Below are 16,432 nucleotides of genomic sequence, written 5' to 3'. Positions count from 1 at the left end.
AGTTATAGATATTTTGTTCTCTTTTTTTGAACACAGTGCTCACTGATGATGTGATGCCTACAAGATGTGATGCCAAGGTTCAGACATGGTGGGATCAGGGCCTGGTGGAGGATGACTAATTCCCAGTCTTGTGACAGGGTCTCTTCCTGTAAACAGCCCAAAATTGCATTCGCCTTTTTCGTAACCCTGTTTCGTTGCAAAAAATTCATCTATTTTGTTCTTTGGTGTCACAATTGTCAGTTGGGTAAAAGTGTGATTCAGTTAAGGAAAAGGTATGTCATCTCAACTATCAAAACAAGACATGTGGGCATCTCTCTACCCCGCTGGTCAGTTCTGTTCCTCTTTGTCTTGAGTTAGAGACAGGATTCCAAGTACTCGGTTATAATTTGGAGGGCACATAGGTGGCCTCCTTGCTAAGAATAAAGTCCCCCACACAACTTTCTCCTTGAAGTATATACCTATGAATATTACTGCCTAACAACTTAGAAATATAGTTCTGATGCTTTGTATCCCACATTCTCCATGTTTGGATCTGTATAGCAATTAACCATCAATAAAACCTCACTGCTTGGGCACTGTGCCTTATGGGATGATGGACAGGAGTTATATAACTTGCCCAAGAATACGCAACTCATTGGCTGAACTAGGATTAGAACAAAGGAACTGCAGGTCCATGTCTAATCCACCACTTTAAATATTAACAATATTTTAGTTTGCTGTTATTTCACTATGAAGACTCAATGTACCATAAGCTATCGCAACTTGTGGCAGATTTGACACCACAATTAACTTGGTTTCTTCAGGCAGTGAGGATGGACCAAATGGGTCTGCATTGTCTCTACTGGCAGAGGGCAACAACAAATATTGGTGGCAATGAACTAACTTTTTCTCTCTAGGGAACTGCTGTGACTCTATACTGCACTATTGTACTTACCAGAGCTTTCCCATTTCACCTAGTAAGTGAATGCTCTAATATGATGATCTCTTAATTAGGGAAGCATATTCCAGACTGCTCATCAGTCCTTGAAACATCCACAGTCTGATTTTTAGCAGTGGAGTTCACTAATGAAGGTGAAAATTTCACTGCAGCACCAGTGCAAAGACCTGAAATATGTGGATAGAACAGTTCTAAGATTACCCTGGTAAGACCACTGCAAAGGCGCTTTCACCTTGTATGGGATTCAGTCTGATTCCCTGCCTCAGGTATGGATTCAACTGGCTCTGAAAATCTTGGGAGAAGTGCCTGTCTTCTGACTTTATCTTTGAAAGTAGGTGCCTTTGGTTTCTTCTTGCTTGAAGCTGTTAATTAGTTTTGAATGAGTGTGGGGGATTAGTGGACTATTGAGCCTTCTTTGGCCAGACTTCTCTAGCAACTCATTTTATCTTTTAGCGCAGCTCATTTTATCTTTTAGCACAGACAACTGTTGGTGTCATTGCTGCGATCTCTTCATATGCTGGATTTATCCTAATTTGTAATATGTGCAGAGGAGAGAAATTAATCAGAAGATCTCCTTTGACACCTTAAATTTATAACACCTACAGTGATCTATTAATATACATAGGGCAGTTGTCCACTAGAGGGCACATGAGCTTCACATTTGATACTCTTGGATCGTTAGTGAAGTTGACTTTGAATATAATTCCTCAGTATTTTGTTTTGAGATCACACAGGTCACTGTAAAAAAGTAAAAGTGTGTGCAAAGTACTTGGTGGATCACTTCGTTTGAAGCAGAACAAGATGTGAATCGGGGTAGCAAAACCATCTGCAGAAAGGCTGTTCTCTCAGCTGCAATTTTTTCCCTGGATGTTATTTTGAAGTTGTATTTCAGAACTTTTCATCAGCAATCAAAGCCTCCAATACAGCCTTCAATGTCGCCGTTGGGCCGTAGCTGGCCCATTGGAAACACTGCCCAACGCAAGAGCTTCGTGCTCTTACTGACAAGGAGGGGTGTGTATGTACTGGGGGTATTTCCTTACAGATGTGATCCTCGCCCAGTTGAAATGCTGCTGTCATTGGGAAGTAGGTTATTTTGCTTCAGAAAATAGTAGCTTTGAAGGTGAACACCAGTTTCCCCATTGTCCTTTGTTAAGGTGTGAATTTAGTCAATGTGGAGGATCCCCATCCTGCTGACTGAGCAAGCACAGGCCCAACTTGGAGGCTTTGGGTGGAGAAGTAAACAGTGTAGCTTCCTTTTTCTGCTAATTAATGATTTTTGGCAAACCTTTCCTCAGTACAGGTACACACAGTAAATACATCAGTACATGTGCCACTGCTGATGCAGAGGGGAGAGTAACATAGCACATTGGACTCATGACACTATGTGGGGCAGGGATGATGTCTGTTACAGGTTTGTACAGTACCTAGTGCGTGGTGCCCATCCAGGCTAGCCTAATACAATACTGGACATCCTGGCCTCTGTCTGGAGCCTGGGTAGTGGGTGAACCTAGTACTGGGAGAGGCAATTCCCCAGCCCCATCCCTGCTGCCCAAGGCCCGCCATGGGAGCCAACCCCACGTCCCATAGGGACAGGCCCCTAGTGGCACATGGCCCCTGCTTCCTGGCCCCAGTCTGTATAGGCATCGCCTTCCCTTGCCACTTTTATCCACGGGAAGCCGGGCTTCTGTCAGCCCTCAAGCCATCTGCCTGGGGCGAAGTGGCCCTGGCTGGGGGCTCCTGAGTGGGGGTGAGCGCTGGGCAATGTGTGTGCATCTGATTGTGTCCTAATCCCCCGAAGCTCCCTGGTCTGGTGCAGGGTGGGACTGGCCCAGCAGCAGGGCAGGTCTGGGGGCCCAGCTCGCTCCATGCCCCCAAGGAAGGGGGCGCAGGCCCAGGGAAGTGACAGGCACAGAGGTGGGCAATGGGCGTGGAGGGAAGGGCGGGGGGTGCAATGAGGGGGTACTGCCAGCAATGCATATGGTAGCATTGGGACGGTGCATTGCCCCCCCTTGACCCCTTCCCGATAACTGCTGAATGGGGTGCCCCCTCGCTGCACCCCTGGGGGTCCTCTGTGCACCCCTCCCCCACAGGCCTCAGTCCCACTGGGTAGAGCAGCTGTGGGAGCGGAGGCAGCCAGGGCTAACTAGAGCTGGGGGGGGGGAGCGTGTAGGTAGCCTAGTCCCCCCCCCCCCCCCCCGAATGGCCTCGCCCAGGCACAAGCCGGCGCGGAGGGGGGGAGGGGAGGCGCGCTCCTGGGGACAGCTCTGAGGAGAGCCCCGCTGCCGGGGGAGGGGGCGCCTCGCAGGGAACAGCCCCAGGGGGCCGTTGCTCCTCCGGCGGCGGTGGCTCCGGTTGCCATGGCGAGACCCCTCCTCCGCTGACGCGCGCGGTGACGCGCGGAGCAAGGGGGGAGGGGGCGGGGCGGCGCGGCTGGAGGGCGCCGCACGGCCGCAGACGGACCGAGCCGCCGCCGCCGCCGCCGCCCCCCGAGCCCAGCATGGTAATGGCCGAGCCCCGGCGGCCCCCCGCGCTGCTGCCCCGCGGGCCCGGGCCCGTCCGCGTCGGGTTCTACGACATCGAGGGCACGCTGGGGAAGGGCAACTTCGCCGTGGTGAAGCTGGGGCGGCACCGGATCACGCGCAGCGAGGTGAGGCGGCCGGGCCGGGGGGGACCGGGCCGCCCTCGGGCACCGGCTCGTGAGGAGGCGGGGCCGGGCCAGACCCTTCCCCTCCCCCCGCCACGGGGGCCGGAGCCGAGAGGACGGAGGTGGCACCAGGTGCGCCCTGCCCTCCCAAGCCATCCGCGCCGCCGGCCCGCGGCTCCCTTTGTCCCGCCGCGGGGCCGGGGATGGAGCCGCCTCCCGCCCGCGGGGTCCGGCTGGGGGGGGGGGGGGACTCGCCCTTGGAGCTCGCCTCCCTCCCAGTCACCGTGACAGCAGAGCGAGCTTCCTCCGGCCCCCTGGGGCGGCCGCAGCCGGACAGGCGCGAGCCGGCGACGGGGCGCTGGGTTTGCCTTGGAGCCTGCACTTGCCTGCCCCTCTGCGGCTGCCGGTACCGGCGCTAGCAAGACACGGTGGCTGAGGATCCCCCCCCCCCCGTTCCTCCTGGGGCCAACTTGCGCTGGTGGCGGAGCGAAGCGGTGGAGAACAACGCCTCCCCGCGCGGGTCTCGGGATGGTCAGCTCAGGAGGAGCGGTCAGCAGGTGGCTGATCTCTTTGTCTCATTTGTAACTGCAGAGGGGCTGGGGCGCAAACCATTAGGTGCAAGGGAGCAGGCGATTATTTTACTGTCATACCTGAGGTGCCAAGTGCAAGGGTGCTGGGGCTACGAACTGTCTAACCTGGCAAGCCCCAGCACAAATCAAGCACTGCAGCTTTGAATCCAAAAGGCTAAATTGTTCCTTATTCTGCTGTCCCGTTTGCATTCCGGGTAGTATCTTCAGGTGTTAGGGCCAGCTTCAGTACTTCAGTTTGAAGAATGATTCCTTCATATCCCATTCCCCTGAATCAGCCTGTCTGGGTACTAAATTAAAAACAGTCATCTTTTCAGAAATGCAAGTTATCCATTCAATACCAGTTTCAGAAAACCATAATTATTTTATGCATTATGTATAATTATACTACTAGTCTGCTTTGGTAAAAAGGTAGTTAGATATATTTTTAAAGTATTAAATATCTGATGGAAGCAGCATGTGTGGATCTCATTGATTAATCATTGTAAAAAAAAATATGTTCAGTTCCTATACATGGATTTAATTATGATATATTTCCTATTTTTAATAAACCTTTTCCTTTGATGTGATGTGAATGATCCACATAGACAAGGAAACTGAACAAAACTACAGTATGTCAAAAGCACAAAGTAAACCAATTAAAAGCTGTAAGTTTTCACTCACAGTGATCTTAAATGATACAAGTATCAATAGACAGGAGGCAGAACTACATTTTTAACTCCAATGGTAATTTGACTGTTAAAATTGTTGAAGGCACATAGTAGTGGTCACTCTTCAAAACTGTGCACAATATTAGTGACCGTGAGGTCCCTTCCACCCTTGCATTTCTGTGCTTTTATGAAAATCCAAAGCATTAAAGGAAATTTAATCAAGTTATGGCTTAAACTGCAATTTAAGAAGTAAAGGCACCAAGTCAAATGCTTTTTAAATCCTTTCCTTGCTACAAAAGATGACCCAAGTTTGGAAGTTGGAATTTTAAGTCATGTTGAGTTACAGTGTTAATGTTTCACTTATAAGGCAGTAGATAAATCTATTTGTTTTCTGGTCTTCAGTCATCTGGTCTCAGTGACACTGCTGTGTCAATCATAACTTTTCATTGTAATTCAGATATTAGATCTGTGTTCGGTTTTATGAAAACTTAAAATTTTATATAAAGTCCAAACAACTTAACAACACTCAGTTTGACTCAAGTTAGCTTAAAAAATGCCTGAACTAAAGTCCGTTCTAAAAACTTTACTAAAGGTCAGTAGAAATAAGTTTACATTTGGTTAAATAGATTTGCATTTTGGTTAGGGCTTTGAATGCTGTGTTCAATCTGAAAGCTGTTTTTATAGTTCACGTTGTGAATTGCTACTACCATGATGGGGGTTATTCCAGGACTGTGAATGGCAGAGTGAAGTTATGAATAACAGTTGTATTTCACATAATCCAGCTCAAATTAAACCTATATATTACCCATAATTTTTGTAGCAGGTTTTCTGTTTCCAAAATTTTGAGATTAAACCAGGTTGTACACTCTTTTATTTATTTATTTTTCACAATCACTTCTTTCTACAACAAGACATCTATAAGCATAGGGTTTGGTTAGTAGGTGCAGCTAGCTGAATTGCAAGGGAGAGGGACCTTATTAACTCTCACTAATGGAAAAGGAAATTAACATTCTGAACAAGTACCAGTACTGTAAATCAGTGGACCCCAACCTTTTGGGGCTGCCGGGTGCCCGGGGTAGGGGCCAGGCATGCACTGCGTGCCCGGGGCGCAAGAATGGCTTGGGCTGGCCCTGGTCACTAAGCGAGCGCCATGGTGCCCGCAGGCACTGCGTTGGGGACCACTGCTGTACCTTGTTCAAATTCAGGCCAGTGAGTTCCACCAGCTCTGCAACATGTGTACACGCAAGACATTGGAAGGGTTCTTGATCTGCTGAGGCTTCCAGTGATTCTTCTAGGAGGGAGAACATTGAAACTCAGCGTGTAGCTAATAACAGGTATGTGTATTTCTGGAGTTGCTCTGTGCTCATCTCACATTTAACCTCCTATATTTTAAGACTATCTTAAGTTTGATGTAGAGATGTAAGCGACTGGTTGCTCCCCTCCTCCCCCCCACACCCAGGGACTATAGAATAGTTGACTAACTGATAAGAATTCATGAGGTTAATCGACTATTCAGTTAACCAATATTTAACATCCCTAGTTTGGACAGGGCATGATGGAGAACCATGGAACCATGGGGGAGCTCCCAGCTTAACATGCCTGTGCCCTACTGAGAACCAGATTTGGGCCAGGCAGGAAGAGAGCCTGGTGGAGTAATCTGGGCCACTAGTCCTTATCCTGGAGCTCCATGCCCCACAGCCCGCTCCCCTCCTTCCATCCCTACTCCTCACTTCCATCCTCCATTCCTACACCTCCATCCCCCTGCTTCCATTCCTGCACTCACCCATCCTCCCTAACCCCACACTTTCTATCCCTACCCATACCTCCTTCCTCCATTCCTGCGCCCCCATCCTTCCCTAACGCCTCCCCTTCTGCGCCCCCCACTGCCCATCCCCCTGCCTCCATTCCTATATCCCTCTTACCCCCACCATTCCCCCTTACTGCACCACCCATCCTCACACACACATTATTCCCCCTTGCTCCCTCGCTACGCACACCCTGCCTCCTTCCATGAATTTGTCAAGCTGCATGCCCCAACCCCCAGGAACACCACTGTGCTGGGCAGCACAGCCCCGGCCACTGCAGCAGGAGCCACAGCCTACTCCCAGCCCAGCCTTTCCAAATACACTTCTTGGGGCACTTTGCTCCTTGGTGAGCTCAGAGCACAGAGTGGCCGCTTTAAAGTGGCCAAGACCTGCTCAAGACCTATGGTGTGGCCAAGACCTGCCCAGCTTGTGGTGGACCCAGGAGAGCGTGCCTGAGCCAGTGGCCTGGTGTCAGGTTACTGGCACACGCCAGAGTGGCTTGCTCTAGGGGAGACCTGCGTCGTGGCCCCCAAGCACTGTGCCCAGGCCGAGGCACACAGAGCATAGACACGTGGCAGGCAAGTGGGCTGGGCAGGCTGGGAATGGGCCTTGGGGGGCATGCGGGTACGGAGCCACCGTCCTCTCACCCCCATTTCTCGGAGTGGTCACTTGGGTAAGGCTCCTGGGGCAGGGCCCCCAGGGAAGGGTGAGGTGGGATGCAGAGTGACGTTATGATGTCACTGTCATCCTGTAGGAAATTTTTTTGATAGAGATTACTTTAAAAATACAGTATCTGTGAAGTATATAAATCTGGTTTACACGCAGAATCCATCCTATGTGTGGGATCCTACGTAATGGAATTGTAATGAAATGCTGCAGGCCTTAAACTTACTTGTCATTAAATTAATCTAATACAGATAAAGGTCAAATTAGACTGAGGCAGAATGTGTACATAAGAAAAGGTGGTTCAGAATGTGGAGTGTTGCAAACTAGTTCTAAATTGAGTGTGAAATCATATAACTGCAACCTTAATTTTGCATCTGTGCACTCAAGTGAAGTAATGTGAAAGTTAATAGAAATGTAGGGATTGGTATGTATTCTCAGCAATGTTTGATATAGTGCTGTAACCTCCCCGTAAGATCAGTCAGTACTAGATGTGTGAGAGGAGGCAGCTGCATTCTTGGTAGGTTTTTGCATGCAGTACAGATTTGATCAGAGAAATAGATTTGAGCATGACACGAGAAGTTATGTTCAGGAGGACAAAGGAAAAAATAGGAGATGACAGATCAAGTGTGCATATGCATGATGCATTAGTTCAAAACACAAGAGCCCTCCCCCTTTGTTGTGACCCACAAATTGGTTTAGCTTAACCTGATTTAAGTGAAGCTAATAGTGATGTAGCTATGTTGGAGCAAACCCGTATTGAAGAAGCACTACATTATTTCAGTCAGGCATGGGTGCCATCAACAGTCGATTTAGTGGGTCCTTTCTAGACCGGCTAAATCAAACTCTGGGAGACTGATTTCTGCAGGATTGATCTCTTGGTAAGTGGCTTACTCTAGGCTAGAATGTTTTACACTATCATGGTAAGTCTATCTAGGAAGTTTGCATCCAGTAATTGCACTAGTGCAAATTTCTCTAACCTAGACCGGGCCTAAGGCTTTAGGTTGACCTATGCAATTTAAATGGCAGCTGCAAAGAAGAACAAATGGGTTTGTGCCTTACACTTTGTATCTCACAGGTCTCAAGGATGTTCAACCTTTTCCTAACATTAGAACTTTTTTGGAGTGACTGGAGGCCAATTGAAAGTAAGGATTATTGGACTAACTTTTTTGTTTGATATCTGTTTAAACTTAGATGCTTGACAGTTTCAGTTCCCTGCCCCGTCTGTCAAAGGCAGAGAAGGCTCCCACTCCAGTTCTCTAGTCATCTAGCAAAACCAAGGAAGGAAAAGCTTGCTATTCCTGATATTTTGAACTTTAAAAAGCAAGTACAATTTCAAAAAGGTTTTAGGCTTTTATTCATCTTAAAATAGGAGGGGGAGAAATGTAAGCCATTTTTACCCCTTTTTTGGTCACCTTTAAACTGATTTCACGAGTAAGGGTAAATAAATGTTTTAAAGCTATGTGTGTTACAGGGTAAGTGTGAGTCAAATACACCGTGATTTGCAATCTTAACTGTAGGAGTATGCTAGAATCACGTAACTTGCATAATTGTCTTTAATTTGGTGTGTGCTTTGAGTGGTGACGTGTTGCCATAGATAGAGATTGACCATGATAGAGAAATGAGAATTCAGTTATTCATCAAGAAAACCTTTATGCGGTATACTGGAAAGATTAGTGCAATGTTATGACATTTCTGAAAGAGATTAGTGTTTGCTCATGACTTGTATATTCATATTCATTGAGAGGGATGATTTAATAGTTCAGTATTTTTGGTGCAAAAATGTAAAATTGAAATCTTTGCTGCAGTTAGAAGCTGCATCTCCAGCTTTAACAAAATAGACTTTTACCATGTTTCATTCTAATCAAGATACTGTTACGATTGATTGCTGGTGAAAATGAGCTCAGTGCTAAGTTCCTATTCATATTCATGTGTAGTTGCATAGTGTTTCCTAGTGATTTTTCTCTAAATCTTCAGGTTTCAAAAATGTCTGAGGTATCTAATCTACATTTAAACATTTGGAACAGAGGAGCCAGATGTCTATAAAACTCTTTCAGATTAAGAAATGTTTAGCCCTATATTGCTTACAAGGTCAATCCTAATACAAAACTTCAACCTGCATTAGAGACTACGCCACAGAATATTTATTAGTAGCATCTCTTACTGCATCTTTATTTCCGGAAAACTGTAAGCACTTAACTATAGCCAGTACTACATTATGAGATTATTTCAGAAATTCAAAAGAATGAAGTAGCATGTAGCTAAATAAATAAAAAAAATTATAATTACAGTTTTATCGGAGAGATAGTGTGGCAGTTGTCATGTTGAGTGGTCTGTACACTGAAAAATCTTGGTTTTTAAGCATTTGACTGAAAACGGAATGTATATGTTCATGGATTTTTAACAGGTTGGTAGAGTTTATCTATTGACCAACCCTCACAGTAGGTGATAGAACACTGTAAAAAGCTGAAGTTCACTTAACTCGTTTTGTGGGGGCAGCTTTTTATCTCCATCTAGAATGGAAAGAAAATAGCAAGGAATTCTCAGGAAAGAGCATTAAGTCAGAGGAGGTGCTGAAGTGAAACCCTAGAAACAATCAGTAGTAAGAAGAAAACTAATACTGAAGTCTCTATGTTTTTTATTATGTTGTTGTTAATACCTAAATACCTAAATCACAAGCAGAATGAGAGTTTAGATGATAATTTAGGGTCTTTGTGTTTTTCAGACTGTCCTACTCCGCTTTATACCAGAGTTCACTTAATACAGCTGAGCAAGTCAGCCATTAGTCTATAAAGAAAGTAATTGCATTTTTAAACTCAAAATTAGGCCTAAGGAAATGTAGATCTAACCAAGGAAATTTGTAAGATGTTCATTCCCACTCGGGCACCTGGCATTATCAGAAGACAGAATGAGCTAGATGGAGCTTTGGTCTGATCTAGTATGGCCATTCTTATGTTCTAAAGTATTACATTTTAAATTACCATAACTGAATTTTTCAGATCTTGTTTGAATGTTTATATTATTATTATATTTGGAGATAAGTTCACCTATGTAAGTCAAAAACCTGATGATGTTAAAAGCTTGCTTGTTTTCTTTACACTAAATTTGACGCTGATATTTGCAAGTTATATAGTGGAGGGTTCAGTGTTAGCGATAGAATTTTTGCAATGAACAGCTATTTGACTGTGGGAAATGTAGATCTCTTTAATAAGGTTGTGTACCATGCTGGTCTCTAATGAAAATGCATTTTGCTTCAGAATTGGAGAGACTGAATTTTAGTTTGATTAGTGTTATTTAGAAGCCATTAAAACAGATCATCTTCGATTTGCACTAAAATGTTTGACTTGAAGACTGAATTTCTTGGAGCTGTCTGGCTTCCTGACCTTCAGACGAAGGAATTATTTTCAGTCTTTGCACTATCTTCTAAGGTAGACTGAACATAAGAATGGCCGTACTGGGTCAGACCAAAGGTCCATCTAGCCCAGTAGCCTGTCTGCCGACAGTGGCCAGCACCAGGTGCCCCAGAGAGGGTGGACCGAAGACAATGATCAAGCGATTTGTCTCCTGCCATCCTTCTCCAGTCTCTGACAAACAGAGGCCAAGGACACCATTTTATCCCCTGGCTAATAGCCTTTTATGGACCTAACCTCCATGAAATTATCTAGCTTCTCTTTAAACTCTATTATAGTCCTAGTCTTCACAGCCTCCTCTGGCAAGGAGTTCCACAGGTTGACTACACACTGTGTGAAGAAGAACTTTCTTTTATTAGTTCTAAACCTGCTACCCATTAATTTCATTTGGTGTCCTCTAGTTCTTCTATTTAGGGAACTAATAAATAACTTTTTTTATCGGCCCTCTCCACACCACTCATGATTTTATATACCTCTATCATATCCCCCCTCAGTCTCCTCTTTTCTAAACTGAAAAGTCCCAGTCGCTTTAACCTCTCCTCATATGGGACCTGTTCCAACCCCTAATCATTTTAGTTGCCCTTTTCTGAAGCCTTTCCAAGGCTAAAATATCTTTTTTGAGGTGAGGAGACCACATGTGTACACGGTATTCAACCAATACTGGTTGTATTGTTAGGAGATTTTTAAACATCCACAGCATGTCCTCTCAATGGGGAACATTTGGAAGATGAGGAAGTGACAGAAAGTCACATAGAATGCACATTAATTTAACATTAAACTATAATAAATGTTACAGGAGGACTCAGTTCTTCCACTTGCTTTTTGCATGGTTTGGTTCCTGAAGATTCGTCTTTGGGGATGAAATTCCCCAAGGTTGGTCTCAGATCAGAGATTATTTTTGTTTTTCAGTTGATTCAGATAGCAGAAGAGACTTTGCTAATTAAATGTAAAAATGCCTTTTCAATTTTAAATAATTTTTAAATAACTTGAGACAAAAAGATGCTAAAACAATGATTATACATTTACTCTTGAGAAATAACAGAAGCATGCGGTATTGATTAACTGTTAGTGAGATTGCAGGTAAACAAAGACCCTTTTTACTCTCTCTCAACTCGTCTTTTTGTTTTTTTCCTTGTTCTTTCTTTAGCTAGGACTGACTGAAGAATAGGTTCACTACAGTTTTCAAGACAGCTCAACTGAATTGTATCTTTTAAAAACTTTTTTTTGGACATATACTTTTGCTAACATTGGGAGCTAGTAGGAAATTTTGTTGACAGACTTGAAAGCAGAAACATTCTCTGTTGAAATATTTATGTCCTTCGGAGTTCTATAATCCTCTGTAGAAATTCTGTATTTAAATACAGGAACAAATTGTGGAAATGCCAAACTCTGTTGGAAAAACTAGCAGAGCTTGTATACTACAAGTTCACTTTTTCAATTCAAGGAGCTTACATGCTTCACTGCAGGAACTTGTAATTGCAAGCCATATACATGGGGGAGGGGAGGAAGGGAAATACAAAAGTGTATATTAAAGAGAATGACAGCATTTTGAATGAACTGAAAAACATGAAACAAGAGTTAAAGAAGGCAGAGTACTTCTGCTTCCTCCTTCGGGTTGTCCAGACCACTGTAATAGGTACTTAGTGTACTCCATCACTCTGACACTGCTTCACTACAGCGCCCTTTATTGGCTTCCCCTCCCTCACCTTTCATATCAGACATAAGTGCTCTCCTCTTTGAGTCCCTATACAACTTAGCTCCTACCAACCTCTGTACATGAGTCTTGTTGCACACAAGATGCAGGAAAGCAATAAGAGAAAGTTATTTCAGCTACGATTAAAGGGAGCCTCATAAAAAGGGGTAGAAAGAGAATGAGGGGAAAGTGTGCAGTGGTTCAAGTGCAAGGTGAAAGGAAAGAACAGAGGGGAAATGGAAAGTACTCAGGAATTTCTTGATGGATAAAAATTCTGCAATTTGTGCATCTACTAAGGAACAGAGTGAGAGGAAGGTGTTAGTAAAGATAAATGATGAAAGCATCAAGATTGATATTGTGTAAGATACCGTGTGCAGGGGAGGCATGGAGAAATTAGACTATTAATGTAAGTATTGGCAAAATTAACAAACAGTTGAGAGAGGATGGTTGTTTTCTTGAATTTGGGTTGTCTGGTGAATGAGTACTCTAATAAACTGGTTAGGCTTACCTAAAATATGTGATCCATTATTCTGACAGGATCTGGATAAAATGAAGAACCAGTATGGAGTAGAGGTCATGCTAGAAATTGTGGGTAACTTTTTTTTTTTTTTTTTTTTTTAAGGGAAGCAGTGGTTTCATTCTTCTTGTTGAAGGAAAAAGCTGAGTGGTGCTAGAAACAGTGCTCCCACTCCAAGCACACCTGCCCTTTTTATAGCTTATGAGAAAATATAATTGACCAATTCCAGGTTTGCTTGAGATTGCTTTTTCAGTGAGCTACTATAAAGTAGAGGAAGGGGAAATTTGACACACAAGGGATAATGTTTAAGCAAGTATTTCCTAAGATGTATTTTAGAATTTGGGTTTTTATTTTTGCCATCTGTTTTTTTATTATTGTAAAAGCTTATTATTTTCTAGGAAACTTGTTTTTATCTTAATTGTTTTTAACAGACTGAATTCTTGTTTACGTTCTTGTTTATTCCTACATTGTGTATGTTCTTACCAAAAAAAAAAAAAATTTGCCTACGACTCTGTAATTCATTTCCTGGTCACATATAAAAGCAAAGTATTTGAGAAAGTAATACAAATGGTAACTGAGGCCCTGATCTGGCAAAGACTTGCATAGTTGGTTAACTTTGGGTATTTGGGTAGTTCTCATCAAGTGAAATGCATAATATTACTTTCATCTATTTACTTTTTCTTAAAGAGGAAAAGACATTCCTGGACGGTGCTGGGGGCCGCAGGCAGCGGGCACAGGACCTAGGGTGGGTAGGGCGGCCCCCGCAGTGCAGCGGGTTACTTTTTGATTTTTACAACTTGAGCTCAGGCCCGATCGGGTCCAAAACTACCTTAAAACCTTCTCCTGGATGAAAGGTTATCCCATGCAAAGTTTGGTTGCGGTAGCTCTTATAGTGTCCAAGTTATTAGCGCACAAACTTACAAACATTCTCCTTTATATATTAGATAAACAAACAGCCCTTGTAACTGTTTTCCATAGACATCACAACAGAAAGGGGTCTTGAGGAGGGATGTGAAGGAGCACATGTAAGAGGCATTATGGAATAGGTCAGGATAACTGTTCCATGCATGAAGATTTATGTGGAAGAAGTGGACAAACAGGCAGTCGAGGTTCGCTCTGTTAGTGTGGTGATGGAGAGAGATACAAGTGCAGATGTTAGAGTGCGAGAGCATTGTAAAGGGCCATCAAAGTGAGATGAGCTTGAATTTGATGTGGAGATGATGGTATGTGAGAGAGTATCACGTCTCCATCGGTGACTAGTTAGTACTGAATGTTTTAGAGGCAGATGTCTGAGTCCCCATAATAAATAACCTGCATGATGGAGAGGTGATTTCCCAACTCCTGTTAATTAATGCTGGGCATATGTTCTAGAGCATGTCTTTATATTCCTAGTATATCTTTTAGACTAACAAGCAAGTACTAGTTAGGCTAAAAGATATGCTAGGATTTTCCATCCGTGAGCGGAGTGAGTTTTGTCTTGTGCACCAATATTGAGGTCATGTGCTCTTGTTCAGATGTGTGCTACTGTGGCATCCAGGCTATTAACAAATATCGTGTGGGTGTGTATATATGTATATTATGGAAGAAAGAATACTAAAACAAGGGATAATTAATAAGGGGCACGACTTTAAATGTTTATTTAATATGAAGTCAAATAAAAAGAAAATTAATACTGCAAAGTTTTCAGTATGTGAAATTAGTCTCAAGGCTGCTCTAAATCTGCACTGTCCACAGTTCCATAGAAGTCACAGGAGGCCAAGAAAAAGCACACTGCAACACTGCACTAGTTTTTCCTCCAGAATGCCCCTATTCCAGTAGCTTGGGGGGCACCACAAAGCCATTTCATCGGCTCCAAGCAAGATAGGGAGTCCCCTACCTACATTGGGAATAAGAGCCAAGTAGTGAAATGAGATCACTGCCTTTAGGGTACCTTTGTGCCACTGGAGTGCAAAATGGTTCTAGAGCACAAGAGAATCAAGCGTATTATTGATTGTTTTATCTGTATTGTGAGGCTTCTAAGGATACACAGAGCACTGTCAAATAATAAACAGTATACATAAATGTTGTTTTACAAACATTAACCCATATTGCCTGACTTTGGAGAACCTCTACATATAGTAGAAACCTGGCAAGAGACTATCAGGGAGGTTATAATATTTAAATAGTTGGTATGGCAATATATAATAATTTAAATTACATATCAATGTATGCAGGCACACTACAACCTCGGTTATTTTAAAATATTGTGAATTCTAAATAATAGACACTTTGCCTTTTGCAGTGAATAGTTTTTAATGTAATGAGGCTGTTTATGTGACTATACGCAATGCTAGCTAACATGTATTGATAGATTGGGCCATGGGCCTCCTAACCCAGCCATCTGATCCATGTTTGCAGACCCTGACATTCCAAAGGCCCCTCCTTGTGATGCAGGTGTCTGTAACATGCCGTGCATACCTGTATGTCTAACTAACAAAACCAACAACCAGTGTTGCCTAAGCATTTGGCCAGTCAAGTATATAATCAGTGTTATGCAGTTGGGCACACTTTACCAGTGCCCTTCTGAGGGGGCTACCCAGTTCCTCCTCCCCCTCCCCTGCCGAAGTGTCTGAGCCACACAGCCCTGGCCCCCAGAGCAGCAGCAGCCTGCCCCGTAGGCACTGAAGTCTTCAGTATTTGTTTCTAATTTTAGTCACTGCCTTTTCCTCAGAACTTCTTAGTTAAAAACAAATTGAACGGCTATAATAAAAAAACACAGTGTTATAAATATGCTACTATTGATTGTTTACCAGGACTTTTTCTTTCCTTTCCTTTCCTTATTTAAAATAAAGAGATTTCCAAAACACTCTCATTTTACTCTATTTTTTTTTCTCAGTTTCAGAAAAAACCCTACATTTTCTTTTTCTCTCTTCATCTAGTTTAAAGCAAAACCCAGGTATTTTCCTGATTAGAAATGAATAAATGGCAGAAATGAATGACTGGTTCATCTAATCTGGCATCCTGCCTCTGACAGTGGCTAATTCCAAATGAATAACAAAAAAGTGGAAAATTTTCATCATACCTGTGATCAAGGAAGGTCCCAACATGTGAAGGACATCAGTGTGATTGTGTGCTTATAGAAGTCTGTGCTGGCAGAAATGGGGCCTAAGTATCCTGGAAACAGCCACCAGCCTGCCCCCCATGTGGCCACAGCTCTAACCCACGGTGCATCAACCTTCCTGCCCATGGTCCCAAACCCTGGTGACAGCAACGCCCCTGCCCGCGGCTCTGATCCCCGGTACAGCAACGTCCCTGCCCGCGGCTCTGATCCCCTGTACAGCAACACACTTGCCCATGGCTCTGCCCCCTAGCAGCAGCAATCCATCTGCCATCTGGCCTCAGCCCCTGTGGCAACTGACCCCAACACTGCCCTGGGCCCATCCCCGCCCTCACCCACCATGCAGCCCCAGCAGTGGTGGCAACCACGCCACTCACCTTCCAGGTCCAGTGGGAAGGTGAGTGCTGCTGCACACCTCTGTGAAGGAGG

At 44.1% G+C, this 16,432-nt stretch overlaps 1 protein-coding gene across 2 annotated transcripts in view; it reads left to right on the top strand.

Annotated features, from left to right (window-relative positions):
* Positions 1 to 3,278: 3,278 nt before the first annotated feature.
* Positions 3,279 to 16,432, top strand: part of SIK2 (salt inducible kinase 2) — a 120,642-nt gene continuing 107,488 nt past the window's right edge. Inside the window, exon 1 of one of the 2 annotated variants that reach the window (XM_075909423.2) lies at positions 3,279 to 3,584. In XM_075909423.2, coding sequence (XP_075765538.1) covers positions 3,435 to 3,584 — 150 coding nt within the window. In that variant the 5' untranslated portion in view covers positions 3,279 to 3,434. The remainder of the gene's footprint in view (positions 3,585 to 16,432) is intronic. The other variant, XM_025183679.3, reaches the window with a different exon arrangement.

This window comes from Pelodiscus sinensis, chromosome 25 (genome assembly GCF_052426305.1).
Source record: "Pelodiscus sinensis isolate ZL-2025 chromosome 25, ASM5242630v1, whole genome shotgun sequence".
NCBI classification, from domain to species: Eukaryota; Metazoa; Chordata; order Testudines; family Trionychidae; genus Pelodiscus; species Pelodiscus sinensis.
Note: the sequence above shows the minus strand (reverse complement) of the source record. Positions and strands in the feature narration are given on the sequence as shown.